Here is a 16,591-nt window from a genome sequence, read left to right as displayed (position 1 = left end):
GGTTATTCCTAAGTACTTTTTATGCAATTTTAAAAGGGTTTTTTTTTTCATACTTTTTCTTTCTCTATTTTATTGTTAGTGTAAAGAATGCAAGGTATCTCAGTAGTAAAGAATCTGCCTGCCAATGCAGGGGGCATGGTTTCGATCCCTGGGTCAGGAAGATCCCCTGGAAAATGAAATGCAACCCACGCTGGTATTCTTGCCTGGGAGATCGCATGGACAGAGGAGCCTGGTGGGCTGCAGTCCACGGGGTCCCAAAAGAATCAGAAAACAACTTATTGACTAAACCACAACTGCTACTCTGTCTTTTGTTTGGAGCATTTAGCTCATTGGCTCTTAAGGTAATTATTGATAGGTGTGCGCTTATTGCCATGTTAAACCTCGCTTTCCAGTTGATTTTGTATTTCTTCTTTGTTCCTTTCCTTTTCTTTTTGCTTTTCCTTTGTGGTTGAATGGTTTTCTTTTGCATTATGCTTGAGTTCTGTTCCTTTTAGTTTTGTGAATCTATTATATGGTTTTTATTTATGGTCATTCTGGTTTTCAAGTATGTTAACACATTACTATATCTATTTGGCTTATGCTGGTAGTCATATAAGCTCAAACACATTCTTTAAAAAAATTTAATTTTCTTACTCTCTTTCCCCACATTGTATGATTTTAATGTCCTATTTTACATCTTCATGTTATCCTTTTGCTGTTCTTTGTAGTTATAATCACTTTCATAAAATTTCTTAGTTTTTAAATCTATGTACTGTACTTTCTTTTTAAGTGATCTCTATACAATCTTTTTTTATATTTGCTTTTCCTGATTTGATTTTTCTCTTTCCTGAAGATTTTTGCTTATTTTCTATTTAGAGAAGAACTTTCAGTATTTCTTTTATTAATACAACGGGTTTAGTATTGCTATATTCTTTTAGTTTTTGCTTACCTGAGAAATTCATTATTTCTTCTTCTGTTCTAAGTGATAATCTTGCTGGTTAGAGTATCCTGACAATATAGGTTGCAGGTTTTTCCCTTTCAAGACTTTGAATACATCTTGCCACACCCTTCTGTCCTGCAGCAGAGAAATCAGTGATAATGTCCTTGTTACTCTTTTTTTTCTTTTGCTGCCTTTAGAATCCTCCCTTTGTCTTAACTTCTGCTGTTTTCAGTCCCCTTTCTCTTTTTCCTCCTTCTGAAATCCCTTATTATGCGTAGATTGGCACACTTTATATTATCCCACGAGTTTCCTATATTGTGTGTTTTTTTTAATTTGTCTTTCTAGCTGCTATTCTGAATGGGTGATTTCCATTTCTGTGTTCCAGATCACTTATCCATTCTTCTGCGTTATTTAGCTTTCTATTTGTCGTCTTTAGCTTGGTTTTTATCTTAGCGGTTGTATTTTCCAATTCTGATTGGCTCCTCTTTATAGTTCCGAGTTTCTTGTTACAGCGATCAACATTTCTACCAACAGCTTTTCTTAATCCTTCCAGCATTTTTCTTACCCTCTTTTGAGCTCAGGGTCTGGTAGACTGGAAAGGCCTATTTCATTGTTTCCTTCTTGTTCTTTTATTGGGGTACTTCCTCTCCTTGTTTTTCTTATATTTCCCTGACTCTGAACTTAGGAAAAACAGTTATCTACTGTGGTCTTGAAGGGCTATTTTTATATGGGAGTGTCGCCTGCATGAGTCTGATACTTTTGGTGCAAGGGCTGCTTTTGGTATGGATGCTTGCCATGTCTTTTCCTTAGGGTGTGCTGGTCTTTGTCGCCTTGGCGGGGGATACGATTGGTGCTTTGTGAACAGAGTTTGCACTGGATGTTGAGTGGGGCCTCCTCTTTGCCCATTAGGGCAGAGTCTGCTCCCCAGTTGTTGAATTAGAAGCCCCCAGATCCAGTTCTCAGCTGTAGTGTGAGATAACTGGGACTGGAGGCCTGCTGGGGGTGGAGCCACTGAGTATCCCTCCGCAGGAGCTGCCCACTGGGACAGGTGCCCTGTGACGTCATCCGCCACTCGTGTGTGCTTACAGAGCGCACGGTTGGAGCTGCCCACTGGGACAGGTGCCCTGTGACGTCATCCGCCACTCGTGTGTGCTTACAGAGCGCACGGTTGGAGCTGCCCACTGGGACAGGTGCCCTGTGACGTCATCCGCCACTCGTGTGTGCTTACAAAGCGCACGGTTGGAGCTGCCCACTGGGACAGGTGCCCTGTGACGTCATCCGCCACTCGTGTGTGCTTACAGAGCACACGGTTGTTGGCGCTGCTCTCAGCCCCGCTTCAGCCATGAGAATACAGACCTTCTGCCCAGGTGTCCCTCAGACGCTGTGCTGAGAAAGCCACTGGTGCAGGTCCACCAGCGCCCACCACAGTCGTGCACCCAGGCGCTCCATGGTGATGCTGGGAATCAGCCCAGTCCTCGGCCCCTTCTCTGAGGAAGTGTACCCTGGAAACCCCACCACTGCTGATAGGAGACCCGCCCCAGCCAGGGGTGTGCCAGGAATCCGCGTGGATGTCTCGCAGGTGCTGCGCTCTCTCATTTCCGCCTAAATCTCGCAGGCAGCCACAGGAAGTCCACTCAGCCTTCATCCCCAGTTTCCAAGCTGTGCACCCATGGGCAACTGGCTCAGATTTCAGCCCTGCCTCCATATGTGGGCAGTCTGCCTGCACTGACGTGCTCCCAGAGCCTCTGATGGGAGAGCCGTGCCTGCTCCGAGCATGCCGAAACAAGGCTGGTATGGCAGGGCCAAGTGCCCCCTCCATTCACAAGTGTGACAGCGGGGCTCCTATGGTGCGCCCAGGATCCGTACCGCATACAGCCCCAGTTGCAGTCTGCACCACACCCCAGGCCCTTCCATCTGTCTGTGCAGCCAAGTCAAGTCCTCTTCCCCAGCTCCCTTCCAGGTACACAGGTCCCATCCCAATCCCTTCTTCTTCTTCTGTTCTGCCTAGTTATATGGTGATCTTTCTGCAGCTTTGGTTTTGTGAGGTCTTCTGCCAGTGTTCAGTGAGTACTCTGTGAAAACTGTTCTGCACGTAGATGTATTTTTGATGTTTTTGTGGGAGGAGGTGTGCTTCAGGTCCTTCCATTCCGCCACTTTGGCCTCCACTCTGGCATTTTTAATAAGGCAGCCTTGATGAAGATGAAGCAGACACCTCAGGAAGCAAACGAGAGAACAGGGGCGGAGGGAGAGTCTGACTCGGTTGACATTGTCGAACTGCTGGATCTAGCCGTACCTGAAGTCCGTACCATGGGCACCTTCTCAATAAAGAAGCCAAAATACTCCTCTTATCTTCTAAGCCAATTTTAATTGTCCTTTTTGTTTCCAGCAACTGAAAGAATCTTACCTAGTCATCCTCTTTTGGATGAGTCTAGAAATGGACTCAGAAGACATATGGTTGCATATGCGAGAAGACCTAGATAAAATATAGGTCACAGAGTTAAATCAGAATTTAGATCAGTTACTAACAATGAATAGCAACAGTACCTTTATAGTAGATGTTATGTCCCTTGAAATATTTGTAGCACATGTATACTATATAACAGAGCATTCTATACTTTTATTTGCTAAGTCTGGTAGCCCTATTTCAGCCACATGTCCATATTTACACTACTTAAAAAAAAAAAAACTGGACCTGGACACAAACCCAGAGTTTTTAATTCTAAAGCCACTACTACACCAGGTCATGCAATGGGCGTCTTCCTCTCACTCCACACCCCCTCCATCACCTTCCCAGCCTTGTGCGCTCAGAGGTGTGAAGAGATGTCACTCTGTCCCCAAGTCCTCTGAGGGCTGTCCCGGTTCCAAGGTTCTCCTCTGGTTCCTCGGCTTTGCCCTGCCACTGCCTCTCTACTCTGGGCTCCATCTCTCTTCTCACTCTGCTCTTTGCCCTGACTTCCCTCTGCAAGCCAAACCACTGTTCACTTGGTCCCAGGGACATGCTGCCGTCTCCGGCTGGGGCTTCATTGTTCTCTTTCAGCAGTTTCGCTCTCACCCACCAGCTTCTGTGCCCAGCTTCCCCAGGTCAGTCCCTGGAACAAGCTTGGCCCCTCTACTGAGCTGTCCCTGTGTTCTCCTGAGAACACCGGAAGCGGGAGCTGGGCCTGGTCACCAAGGCATGGAGCAAGGTGGCCTGGCCCCGGTGCAGCCTGCTGAGTGCTGTGCAGCAGCCCGCAGTCCCGGAGTGGAAGAGTCACACCCACAGTGAGCGCGGGCTGCGTTCCATCTGTGTAACAGTGACTGGGGGGCCGCCCTAGCAGTCCCGTGGTTAAGACTTTGCCTTCCAATGCAGGGGTTGTGGGTTCCATCTCTGAACAGGGAGCTAAGACCCTACATGCCTCAAGGCCAAAAAACAAAACCAGTATTGTAACAAGTTCAATAAAATAAATTTTTTAATGGCTCATATTAAAAAAACCTTAAAAAGAAACAGTGATTGGTTCTATAATCACAAACATGAAGCAAATTCAACACAGCAGAGGCAGGGGAGCAAAGGAGACAAGAAAGGGGGTCGAGAGAGCGCTCTGGTGGCTGCCCCTGCCCCCAGGAGTTGCGCTCAGTCTGGGTAAACTCCCTGCGTATTTAAATAGGATGACATGCCCCCTGCCTTTCCTGCGGTTGCCAACACCACCGTGTCAGTGATGTTGAGGGCTACGTAAACGTCACTTGGCTATTTTCTAATCAGGCTTTTTCTTTGTCATTTTCCGCAGCTATGAAACATGCGATGCTGCTGCTGAATTTCCAGACTTAGAATGAGCAGCAGTGTGCCAGGGCGAGGGTCTGCCGCGGGTGCCACTGGGGCTTTGTTCCCCATCTGGGTGTGGGGTCCGTGTCCTTCGTCTGCCCACTAACAGGACTGCTGTGCACACGAGGTGAGGGTTTGGGAATCACAGTTCACGCTTGCGGGTTACTGTTTGTAGCTGTTTCTGAAGCTCTCTGGAAAACACATCTCCTTTTAAATCGAGGCCAGCTGGTTGGAAAGATTAGATATATCTGACGTGTGTGGAGGGCTTTGCCATTTTATACCCAACATCTTATTGACCCTCCATTCGCTCTGAGGTGTGATTCATCTTTGTTCCCATTTTGCAGATTTGAGGAACTGATACCCAGTGGTCTGTGACTTGCCCAAGGCCATTCCACAATCCCTAGGACACTTGCATTTAAAGGACTAATTCCTCATAGAGAAGCTTCTTGTTTGAAATCCAAGAAAGCAGCAGATAAAGGGCATTCTAAATATATTTCTTTTCTATAGATGCTGATCTCCTATTATTGGAAAACAGGAATTAGCCTGTCTGCTTGAGGATGTGGTTGGTTCTTTATAAAAACGATATACAAGAAAACTTGCACACAGTCTGCCAGCTCCGTCATGTTGCCGACAGCTTCCAGCAAAAGAAGAACATTTGCAGGCAGATATTTCGGTAAGAAGTTGATTTTATTCTATGTGGAGTATGATTACCTTTGTTCTTAGCTTCTTGCTTGGGGGATGAGGCCACCCAAAGGAGCTATCTCGGTCTTACAAGCTGACAGAAAGCACCTAGGGGTGTCTGTGGTCAGGCCTGGGCACTGACTGGTGGCCTAGCCCTGACCCCTGAACTCAGGAGTGGGTTCACGTCTGCCTGAAAAATAGAGCCTTCAACGTGACCACGGCTGTCAGGGGCCCTGGCTCCAGCAGCTCAGCACTCTGATGACAGTCAGATTCTGTGAGAATCTCTGCCCACAGGCCACAGGTGCAAAAACTCATCACAGGGAAGGCTGTGCATCCTGACGCTGCCCTGTATCTTGCTTGGAAGCAGTCAAGCCCAGCAGTTCATTCAGAAACAGCAAGGACGGTTCAGTAGTCTTCAATAGGCTGTCCCAGGGATAACTGAGACAAAGTGGGGCGACCGCTGGGCAGGCATACAAGCGCTGGCTGGTGGGAGAGTCGTGCCTGGCTGGCTGAGGGCTTGTGCGGAGACATCGCTTGTTCTCTGGGCCTCGGTGCCCTCAGGTGACGATCGAAATCCCAGACGCTAGGCAGAGAGGCACAGTCGGTGGCACGCAACCTGGCTCTATGTCAGAATCTTGCCGGAGTTCTTAAAAATCCCCAGGCATTTGTTGGGGGGGCGGGGGGGGGTGGGTGGCGGCGCTTTGCATAGTACAGAGTGGAAATCTTAGTTCCCCACCCAGGGACTGAACTCATGTCCCCTGCAGTGGACGTGCAGCACCCCAGGGAAGTCCCTCCCCAGGCATGCTTGAATGCTGGAGACCAGGCTTCACTGGTGTGGGGCGGGTTGTGGGCATCAGCAGCTGCCAGGTAAACTTAGCGTGCAGCCAGGCCGCCAGGAGGAGCCCGAGAGGCCCCAGATCACACGGCGGCCTTCGCTGCGGTCTGCACAGGGGTCCACAGGGATGCGGAATCGAGCCCTGTGTTCACAGAGCCAGGTCCCCAGGATCTCACGGGGCTGGACACATGCTATAGGTCCTTGTCACATGTTTAACTCCTCTGGAGCTTCCTTTTTACGGTAGGGGGTGGGGAGCAGCTGAGATCAGCCTTGACCTCTGTTGCAGCCTAATGCCTTGGGTCGGGGGTAGGGGGGTGCTGTAAAATCTCCAGATATTTTTCCAGATGGGTTTATGGGATCATCCCTCTCACCCTGGTACTTTCTAGAGGACATTACTGGGGGACTTGAGCTTGCTTTTAACTGAAATTGTTGAAGACTGAGGCAAACACAAACTTACCACAAACTTACTTTTTTGAAAGGTTCCAGCTGTCAGATTTACATGCTGTGGCGAATGTCACTGCCTTCAGAGGATGCTGACTCTTTCAGAAAAGGGCAAATGAACTCTTGCACAAGATACCTAAATTTAAAGAATTTAATTTTTTCTTGTGATGAACTTCATTTAAAATTAACCATTTTAAAGTGAATAATTAATTCAGTGGCAATTTCCAGATGTCCCACAACCATCACCTCTCTCTAGTTCCAAAACATTTTCATAACCTCCCCCCAGAAAAACCCATCCACGTGAAAGAGCTGCTTCCCACCTTCCCCAGCCCTGGCAACCACGAGTCTGCTTTCTCTCTTTGTGGAATTACCTAGTCTGGATATTTCTTATCAATGGCATCATACAGTGTGTGTCCTTTCATGTCTGGCTTCTTTGACTTGGTGTAATGCTTTTGAGGTTTACCCATATTATAGCATGCATCAGAACTTTATTCCTTCAGATTGAATTAATTTCTAAAGTATTATCTGACCACAGCTTGTCAGCTTCGTATAAAAGGAGCAGCAATGTTATTCTCAGGAAGGCTTTGGAAAGGACAGGAGAGTCGTCCAACACGGGGGACACATTCCGCCCCCCATCCCTGGTCTTTCTAAATCAGCCCTGTCTCTTCTCCCTCTCCCTGTTGATCTCTATCTGTCTGCCTGTCTTTCTCTGACCCTCCTTTTTTCTCTCTCTCACCTGGATACATTCTAGAGGAAATTGTTGGGGAACTTGAGCTTGCTTTTAACCGAAATTTTCAGAAAACTAGGGCAAACAGAAGATTCTTCGGGGTTAAACTGGGCTGCTGTACTTCACTGAATCGTTTTGCCCATAATTATGTCAAGTTGAGGACCTGCCGGGCAGCAGGAAGCCGGAGGCTGGCTTCTACACAAGTCTTGGCCTTTCTCCTGGGGGACCCTGTGCTAAAACTCTCACCCAGGCATGGGCATCACCCTTAAATCTACCTCTTGTGACCTATCCCTGTGCCGCCGTCTTGCTTGGTCAGACCAGCTGCAGTCTCTTCGCTTCCAATGTCCCAAATATCTGCTCGCTGAGCTGCCTGGTTCTCTCTCAAGGACTGGTGACTTCTTTTAGCTGACCCTCCATGAATAGCCACTGGGCATCTGAATCACAGTGGGAAGCAAGATGATGGCCTCTGCTCATACCAGGCCAGAGAGTCCACAGTGAAGAAGGCAGGCCTGAATCTAGCCATTCCTACAGGTCCCCACTTCCCAGGCCCGCAGTCTGACCTTCAGGACCAAGGCCGGGGGCAGCTTGGAATGGGCATCCTCCGTCACACCCCTTCCCCAGGCCTTTCCCACTCTGTGGCTTTGCAGACTTGTCCTTCCTCTGGAGCATACCATTACCCCTCCCTGCAGTGATACAGGGTTTGGAGGAGACCACAAGAACCCAGGTGGGAAGGCAAGACTATGTCCTGGGAGAACAGGACACTCAGAGAGAGGGGAGCTGAAGTGCTAGGAAGGGGAGTGGTGGGCGATGCAAGGGGAAAGGTAGCTTGATGTCAGTTTGAGAAACTTGGGCTCTTTCTCATGGGAGGTAGGGAGCTATTGAAAGCTGTAAACAGGACTGATCGGAATCGTTACAGGAAGAATGACATGGCAGCTGGGCATGAATTCAGCTCTCAGCTGGGTTCTTGCAAAGGTCCCCTCACTGGTCTTCCTGAGTCTACCCATGGCCTGTCCGTCTCTTCTCAATATTACAAATGGAACAAGGCATTTAAACCCAATCAGATTAGATCTGTCGTTCACTCAACACACCCCAGTGAATTTCCATGTCACACTTCCGCCTGGCCCAGCGTTACTCACCGCATCCTCTCCTACGTAGCCCATTTGCCTGGCACCAGCAACACCAGCCTCCTCACTATTCCTCGAACATACCAGCTCTTTGCTGTGTTCTAGCATCTCTCTGGAGCACCCTTCCTCCTCAGATATCCACATGACTTGCAAACTCACTTCTCAGATTTTTACCCAAATATCACCTTCTCTGGAGGCTTTCACTGACTGCATGCCTGTGTCACGATGGGGTAGGTTACACCATAACTGGGTCACAGGTCGTCTGCCCATCACAGTAACTCAAAGGCCCAGGCTAATGGGACAGCCTTTATCTCCAGTGGTGCTGGTGGCCAGACCAGATGGCAGAGAGAGACATCGAGCTCTAGAAGGGTCTCACGTCAGCAATGAAATCCTCAGTCTGAAAGTCGCACAGGGCGCCCTCCACTCATAACTCCTCGCTCCGGCTAACCACAAGGGGCCCAGGAAGCACAGTCCAGCTACACGTGTGGAAGGGAGCACTGGGAATATTTGGCAAACCGCACACCAATGGCTACACAAACTGAATCCCACCCTGACCTTCCTACCCGTCTTCGCTTTGCTCTTCTTCATAGCATCTGTTATTATCTCATAGATTTCTGTGTTTCCACAGTTTATGGGCATGTAGGTTACATAGCATAAAATTCATTCATTCTAAGTGTACAATTAAATACTTTTTGGTAAATTTATAGAGCTATGCACCTATCACCATAATCCAGTTCTAGACATTTCCATGGCATAGAACAATTTCCTCCTGACTATTTGCAGTTAATCCCACTCCCGCCCCCAGCCTGGGAAACCATTGCTCTGCTTTCTGTCTCTATAAACTTGCCTTTTCTGTGCATTTTATGAAAAGGGAATACTTTGCAGTCTTCTGCATTAGGCTTCTTTCCTTAAGCATCAGGGTTCTGAAGTCCATTCACGTTCTTCTGTGGATCAGCAGTTGTTCCCTTTTAGCTGAAAATACTCCATTGTATGGATGTGTATATTTTTATCTGTTCACCAGTTGATTTATTATTTTAGGGCATATCCTGAAGGATGTTCCATATGTATATGAAAATGATGTACATTCCACTGTCATTGTGGGGGAGTGTCCTATATATATATCAATTTGGTCAAACTGGTTAATAGTGTTGTCCAGGCCTTCCAGATCATTGCTGATATTCCATCCAGTTGCTCTGTCGTTCACTGAGATGAGAATGAATGGCGTTGTTGATATTATGACTATCGGTGTAGGGAATTCACCAACTCTTACTATTCAACTGTCTGCTCTCATTTTTTTGCTTCCTGTATTTTGAGGCTGTTTTGCTAAGTCTGTGTATGTTATTAATTGTTACGGTTTCCTGATGTATTCAACTTTTATCATTATAAAATGCTCCTCTTTGTTGTAATGTTTCATTTCGTAAAGTCTATTTTATTTTATATTATTGCTGGCTCCAGCTATCTCATGGTTCCTGTTGCACAGCATATCTTTTTCCATCCTTTTCCTTTCAACCAGTTTGTATCACTGAATCTACAGTGAATCTCTTACAGAGAGCATATAATTGGATCTTGCTATTTCATGAAGACAACCTTTGCCCTTTGAATGGGGGTGTTTAGACCACTCGCGTTTAATGCAATTACTGATATACTTGAGTTTACATTTTCCGTTTTGTGATTTGTTTTCTATTTATCTCCTCTATTTTTGTTCCTCTGCTCCTCGTTTGTAATCTTCTTGGTATTAGATTTTTCTAGTATACTACTTTTTATCGATTTTTTTGGCTATATTTTTGTGCCATTTTCTTACTGTTTGCTCTAAGGATTGCAATACGCATTTTATCTTAATCTACTTCAGAGTAATATTTAATTCCAATAAAATATAAAAACTTTGCTCCAAGATAGTTCTGTTTCCTCTCTCCTGTATTACCTCTATGTATTATAAGCCCCAAAGACACTCTTATAATTATTGCCTTATACACACTTGTCTTTAAAAGATGCCAAGAGAAGAAATGAGAAAAATATGCTTATAGAGTCTTTCATATTAATTCACATATTTATGGTCTCCTGTGTGCTTCATCTCTTCCTTTGGATTCTGGTTACCACCTGCTGTTGCTTCCTTTCAGGCTGAAGAATTCCTTTAGTGTTTCTTATACGGCAGGTCTGCCAGCATGGAATTCTGTTAGTGAGTGTTGATCTGGGAATGTCTTAATTCTGCCTTGGTTTCTGTAGGATAGCTATTGGGATATGAACTTCTAGTTAGCGGCTTTTATTTTTCAGCCCTTTGAATACGGACTTCTACTTCCAGCCTCGTTGTTTCTGGTGAGAAGTCAGCTGTTAATCATGTTGACGTCCCCCTCCCTGTCATGAGTCATTTTTCTCTTGCTGCTTTCAAGGTTTTTTCTTTATCTTTCAGCATTGAATTCTAAAGTATTGGACTGTTTATCGCTTTGTATTTAAAACCTGCTTGGGATTTCTAAAGTTGGTTACATGTGAAAACTGATATTTTTTCATCACATTTGGCAAGTTTTCAGCCATTATTCTTTTTAAATGATTTTTCTATTTCCCTCTTTTGTCTGCCTCTAGAACTTGCATTGCACAGACGTTGGCATGTTTGCTGGGACTTGACAGATTTCTACATGTCTGTTCTTTTTCCTGTCTGTGTTTCTCTATATTCTCCAGACAGCTCTGTAGTTCTGTCCTAATGTTCTCGTATTCTTCCTTCCTTCAGATCTGTTGAGCCCGTTTAGTGAATTTTTCATTTCGGTTATTGGACTTTCAACTCAAAAATTTTCATGTGTTTTTTTTTAATATATTTTCTATCTCACTGAGATTCCCAATATGCTGATTCATTGTTATTGTGCATCCTTTTAGTTCTTTAAACATGTTTCCTTTAGTTCTTTAAATGTATTTACATAGATATTTTTTGAAGTATTTCTATTCTGAATACAAAAATCTGGGAATATTCAGAGTTTCTGTTGCTTCTTTCCTAAGTATGGGTCACACTTCCCTTTTCCTTTGTACATCTCATAACTTGTTAATTAAAAACTGAGCATTTGGTAACGTATTGTAGGAACTCAGAATGATAATTTATTCATCTAAACGTTGTTGTTGAATTGTTTGGTAACTTGCCTAGGACAAGTCTGTTAAATCTGTCTCCGCCCACAGTATGTACTCACTAATATCTCTGGTTTTATTTGTGTTTTATTCTCCCTTTTATTTTTAAACTTGGCTTCCTAGAAGGGTCACCCCTGTTTCTGTGTAATTCAGTAGTCAGCCAATGATTAGACAGATACTGTGCAAACACTAAGCCAGCAGAGCTCCCATCCTCTGCTAACAGATATGCAGGAGGCAGGGAGATGCTGTCAGAGTTCAGATTGCTTTCAAGTCTTCACGTTTGCCCTGGACTCGTCACGTGACCTCTGCACATGCCCACAGTCTTGGGGTTGGCAGGAGGATATGGGTGCCCTAAGCCCTCTCTGGTCGCAGCTGTGCACACATGCAGCCTAATGGCTGCAGCAATGACTGCAAACCCAGGCACAGTCTTAGCTCTCCCCGTTCCCTTGCTGCCAAGATCGTCTATCCCACTGACAGTGCCTCTGGGTGTCGGCATCGCCCACGGCTCAAAATTGGATGAGCTGCTTTTGGCTTCATCAGCAGAGTTGCTGGTCCCCATGGTGTGTCCCACCCTGGCAGAAACTCTGTTGAGGACCGAGCTGGGGAAAGTGGGATAGAAGCACCCCTTGGTAAGAACTCCACAGGCTCTCACTGCTCTTGTCTAAAGTAGAGCAATCTTCCAAGCATAAGTGATTTTCAGATTGCTGCATTCCTTCGGTCAGTTTCAGAGTATGGAAATGGTTCGTCAGTTTTGTCCAGACTCACAGTTGCATTTGGAGAAGAGGATTTGCTGACCTCATCATTCAGACATAGTTGGAAGCCCCGCCTCTGCTTACTTATTTCATCTCTGGTCTGTCTCCCCTCTCCCATCAAGATACAGGCTCTATTACCACTACCCCTCTGGTTACTATTTAAGCACACTTAGAGTAGGGAGGGAAAGTAAGGTTAATATTAGAGCTGTTTTCACAGTGCCTAGAATGATGTCTGACACAGTATATGCTTAGTAACTGTTGAATGAATGAGCACATAGCAGGGAGAGAAGATGAATGGAGCTCAGGTGGCCTGCTTGAGGATCCAAGTCAGTAACTATGAAAGGGACAGTGGGCTCAAGAGATGATGGAGAAAAAAGACGGACAAGAAAAGTGCTAGACAGGGATGGCATTGTGGGTGTCTATGCAGCTGGTTTTGGTGCTGCAAAATTCTTCTGCAGAATTCCAGCCCTTTGTCACAGAGCTAAACACATGCGTGGCCCAGGCGTCAGAGCAACTAAGAGAAAGGTGGGACGGTGGCAGGTCCAGCTGCTGCTTCCTCCCAATGAGGTGAGCCAGCTTATCAGCAACAGTGCCCATGGGCTACAGAATGGCTGATGCTTCCTTTTCAGCCTCTCAGATCCCCCAGGAATCTCCCTGAAGCCCAGCCTGTAGGAAACATACAAGAAAGGGAACCCTGGAACATGTCCCTCAGTCTTGCCAGGTTGCATTAGAAAGCCATCATGGGTTCTTATTCTCTGGTTTTGAATATGGGAAGCCAATGAAAGGTGTGAAGCCATGCTAAGATTCTAGCAGGATGACTCTGGGAAGGGAAGTGATGAGCAGGGGAGAAGAGGCTAAGGCAGGGAGACATTTCAGCAGTTCTGGGAGGGGCTGACGAGATGCTGGGCCAACAGTGACGGTGGTGACAAAACAGCCTAAGAAGGTGAGCTCTACGGAGCTGGGTGTCTGGCTCCTGCGGAAGCTGGGGGGCGGGGGCGGGGGGAGGAAGGAGCAAAGCCAAGGCCTAACCTTCTGGCTTGGGCATCTGGGAGGGAGGAGGCGCCACTCTTGGGAGGGGACAGAAGAAGGGACAGGTATGGGGAGGGCTGCTTGGTGCCACGCCTGACTGGCCCTTCTAGCGTTCTCTGTCCCTTACTGTCCCATCTCATCATGTATCCATCCGTCCATCAGGTGTGCCCTGTGGGCTGCTCTGGACAATGCCTCTGAGTGGAGAGAGACACCTTCCCCCCAGCTTCATGCAGGCAATGACCCATGGGACCTGCCCTGCACCCAGTACCATACACACCACACTGGGGCCTCTCTATCCACAGGCAACTGGACAGCATTCAACCAAAGGTCTGATTGGCTTCGGAAGTGATCAGCTTCCTGGAGACTGAGCTGGTAGGGGTGGTGGCACTGTGTACACAGAGGGCAGCTTCTCTGACTGTCCCCCCACCCACTCTGGCCCTTCATGCCAGAGGAACTCTCAGAATTAAGCTAAAGCTCCAGTCACCCTGATGCTGTGACCACATCTGTCTTCCCCAAAAGCAGAGCCCAAGGACTTGGGCGCAGGTGGTTTATTTGGAAGATGATGCCAGGAAGCAGGAATGAGGGGATGGGGGTGAGACACGGAATGAGGGAGGGCCTGTCTGAAGGACATTATCAAGGTCGTGCCATCAGCAATGGACCAACTTTTGCAGGAACCCTAAGAAGAGTGTGGAATGCCTCTCACTCCCAGTGAGGAGGAAGGGCAACTGTGATTAGTGTGCTCAAGCTCCAGAACAAGGGGTGGCAGGCTGGGCAGCTAAAACAACAGCAGCTGATTTTCTCATGATTCTGGAGGATTAAAGTCTGATATCAAGGCTTCGGCAGGTCCGGTTTCTTCCGAGGCCTCTCTCCTTGGCTGCCACCTCCTCCCGTGTTTTCGTATGGCCTTTCTCTGTGCAAATTCGTGTCCTGATCTCTTCTGAGCACTCTAGTGATGGTTGGAATAGGACCCCTGTTAATGACTCATTTGTAACTCAGTCACCCCTTTAAAGACCTCGTGTCCAAGCACAGTCACACTGTGAGGTGCTGCGGGTCAGGACTTCAGCATATACATGTGGGGTGGGGATCACAGTTCAGCCCATGACAGCAGAGAAGAACCCTCTTGCTTTCCTGGACTCTGAGCTGAGGCATCTGTGCCCCAGGAACAAGGAGGCTGAGGAGAGGCTGGGCAGCACCCTCAGCCAGTATCTAGAGGGAAACTGCCAGACACCCTGCCTCTTGGAGCCAAGTGGAAGCCCACGCTTACCACCCCCAGCAACAGAACCACAGAGGCTGAGTCAGGGGCTTCCTTAGGGAAGCAGCTTCTTACGCTGATTTCTGTTCCTGCACATTTGGGAGAAATGACTCGACCCTGAGAGTGATTGCGAAATGGCAAACCACACGGGGGCTCAGGGCTCTCTCGCACTCCCCTGGGTCTTGTTTACCACTGCCCCAGCTCTGTGGGGGTGGAACAGCTCTCCCTGTTGGCCAGATGAGGAAGCTGAGATTCAGGAAATCTGGTGACTCCCAAGGGCACAGCGCTACTGTGCAGGAGAGGCAGGGCTCAGCCCAGATCCGAGCTGGCCCCGCTGCCACTCACGTGAAGCTGAGCCTCTGCACCCTTTGCCACGGCCATCGGGTCCCCTGCCCGCATCTGCAGCGTGTGTCCATCAGCTTCCCAAAGTGTGACTGGGTTAGTGGTGCAAATGGGCTTCTCTCAGCATGTTTAATGGTTGGCATGTAAGACTGCCAGCCAGTTGCCATAGCAGCATCCTGGTGGCCTGAGTAGAAGGTGAAGACTAATATGGAGACAGAGATGCTCATAGCATTGACTTTCTCTGATACCTTCCCTAAATACCATCTAAGAGTCTGTGCATCCCAAAGACCAGCTCAGCCTAGTGTTCAGCTGGTTAACTGTTTTCATTCTTTTTTGATGGCTCAGTAATATTCCAGTGTGTGTGCGTGTGTGTGTGTGTGTGTGTGTGTGCACGCGCGCACATGCGCGCCACGTCTTTTTTATCCATTCATGTGTCATCCATTCAAATGCCATCTGTTGGTGGACGTTTAGGTTGCTTCCATGACTGGCTATGGTAAATAGTACATTAAAATGAATACAACATTGTAAATCACTATACTTAAAGTAGCATTTTGTTCCCCTTCTCTGCCTTCCAACATAAGAAACCATTTCTCTCCTCTACCCAGACAGCTTCTTACCCCTCCTCTTCTTAGCCCTGTGTCATGATCCAGTCCTTGTTAACTGTCCAGTGAATGGGGAAAGTCAACCCTCCCACCCTGACACTGGCATCATTTTGCCAGTTCTGCAAAGACAAGTACAGTCTTTAAAGAAAGCCAGAAAGCCAGACCTAGGTGTAAAATCTTGGTTGCACCAATTACTCGCTCCATGATCTTACTCCAATGATATAATCTCTCCACTTGGGTTCCTCACTATAAAGGGGAGATGATGATGGGCCACTAATCTAATGGGAGGGGCTAAAGCAAGCTGTTCTCTGAAATCTTTCATGTGGATCACAGGCCTCTGGGAGGGGAATCAGGATTATCTAGGGATGGGGAGGTGGGGGATGCAGAAAAAGTTAAGAATAGTCATTATGCAGCAGCTATTAAAATGTAAAGACCCAGGTTTCTGGTTTTACCTTTGATATGTAGAAAGCTTAGACATAATCACTCCCACCCTTACAGCAAGGAGGAAACTGAATGAACTTAAAATCAGTGACTCCTTCTCCCCATCAGAGAACTGAAGTCACAGAGCAAACCACTGCCCTAGTCTAGAGTCACAGGGGAGTTCAGAAAATAACAGCCAAGATATGGCGGCAATCTGGGGATTACCAGTTAGATAATTTAAAGTAACTATGATTAGTATGTTAAGGGTGCTAATAGAAGAGGTAGTCACCATGTAAGAACAGATGACTAATCTAAGCAGAGAGATGGAAATTCTAAGAAAGAATACAAAAGAAACTCTGTAAATAAAAAATGACTGCAACAGAAATGAAGAATGCTTTTGATGGGCTCACCAGTGGAGTGGACACCGCTAAGGAAATAATTAGTGGATTTGAAAATTTGTCAATAGAAAATTCAAACTGAATGCAAAGGAAAAAAAGAATTAAAAAAGTGGACAGAATATCCAAGATTGGTGAAATAATTTCAAAGTGGGATAATTTCAA

General features: G+C 46.9%; 1 protein-coding gene across 5 annotated transcripts in view; it reads left to right on the top strand.

Moving 5' to 3' along the window:
- The window catches only part of ARHGAP22 (Rho GTPase activating protein 22), a 192,379-nt gene that overhangs the window by 5,353 nt on the left and 170,435 nt on the right, over positions 1-16,591 (top strand). For 4 of the 5 annotated variants that reach the window (XM_004021555.6, XM_012105509.5, XM_042241143.2 and 1 more), the window contains exons 2-3: positions 4,684-4,845; positions 5,226-5,391. In XM_004021555.6, the coding sequence (XP_004021604.3) occupies positions 5,340-5,391 (52 nt within the window). In that variant the 5' untranslated portion in view covers positions 4,684-4,845; positions 5,226-5,339. The remainder of the gene's footprint in view (positions 1-4,683; positions 4,846-5,225; positions 5,392-16,591) is intronic. The other variant, XM_042241142.2, reaches the window with a different exon arrangement.

Source organism: Ovis aries, chromosome 25 (assembly GCF_016772045.2).
Source record: "Ovis aries strain OAR_USU_Benz2616 breed Rambouillet chromosome 25, ARS-UI_Ramb_v3.0, whole genome shotgun sequence".
NCBI classification, from domain to species: domain Eukaryota; kingdom Metazoa; phylum Chordata; class Mammalia; order Artiodactyla; family Bovidae; genus Ovis; species Ovis aries.
Note: the sequence above shows the minus strand (reverse complement) of the source record. Positions and strands in the feature narration are given on the sequence as shown.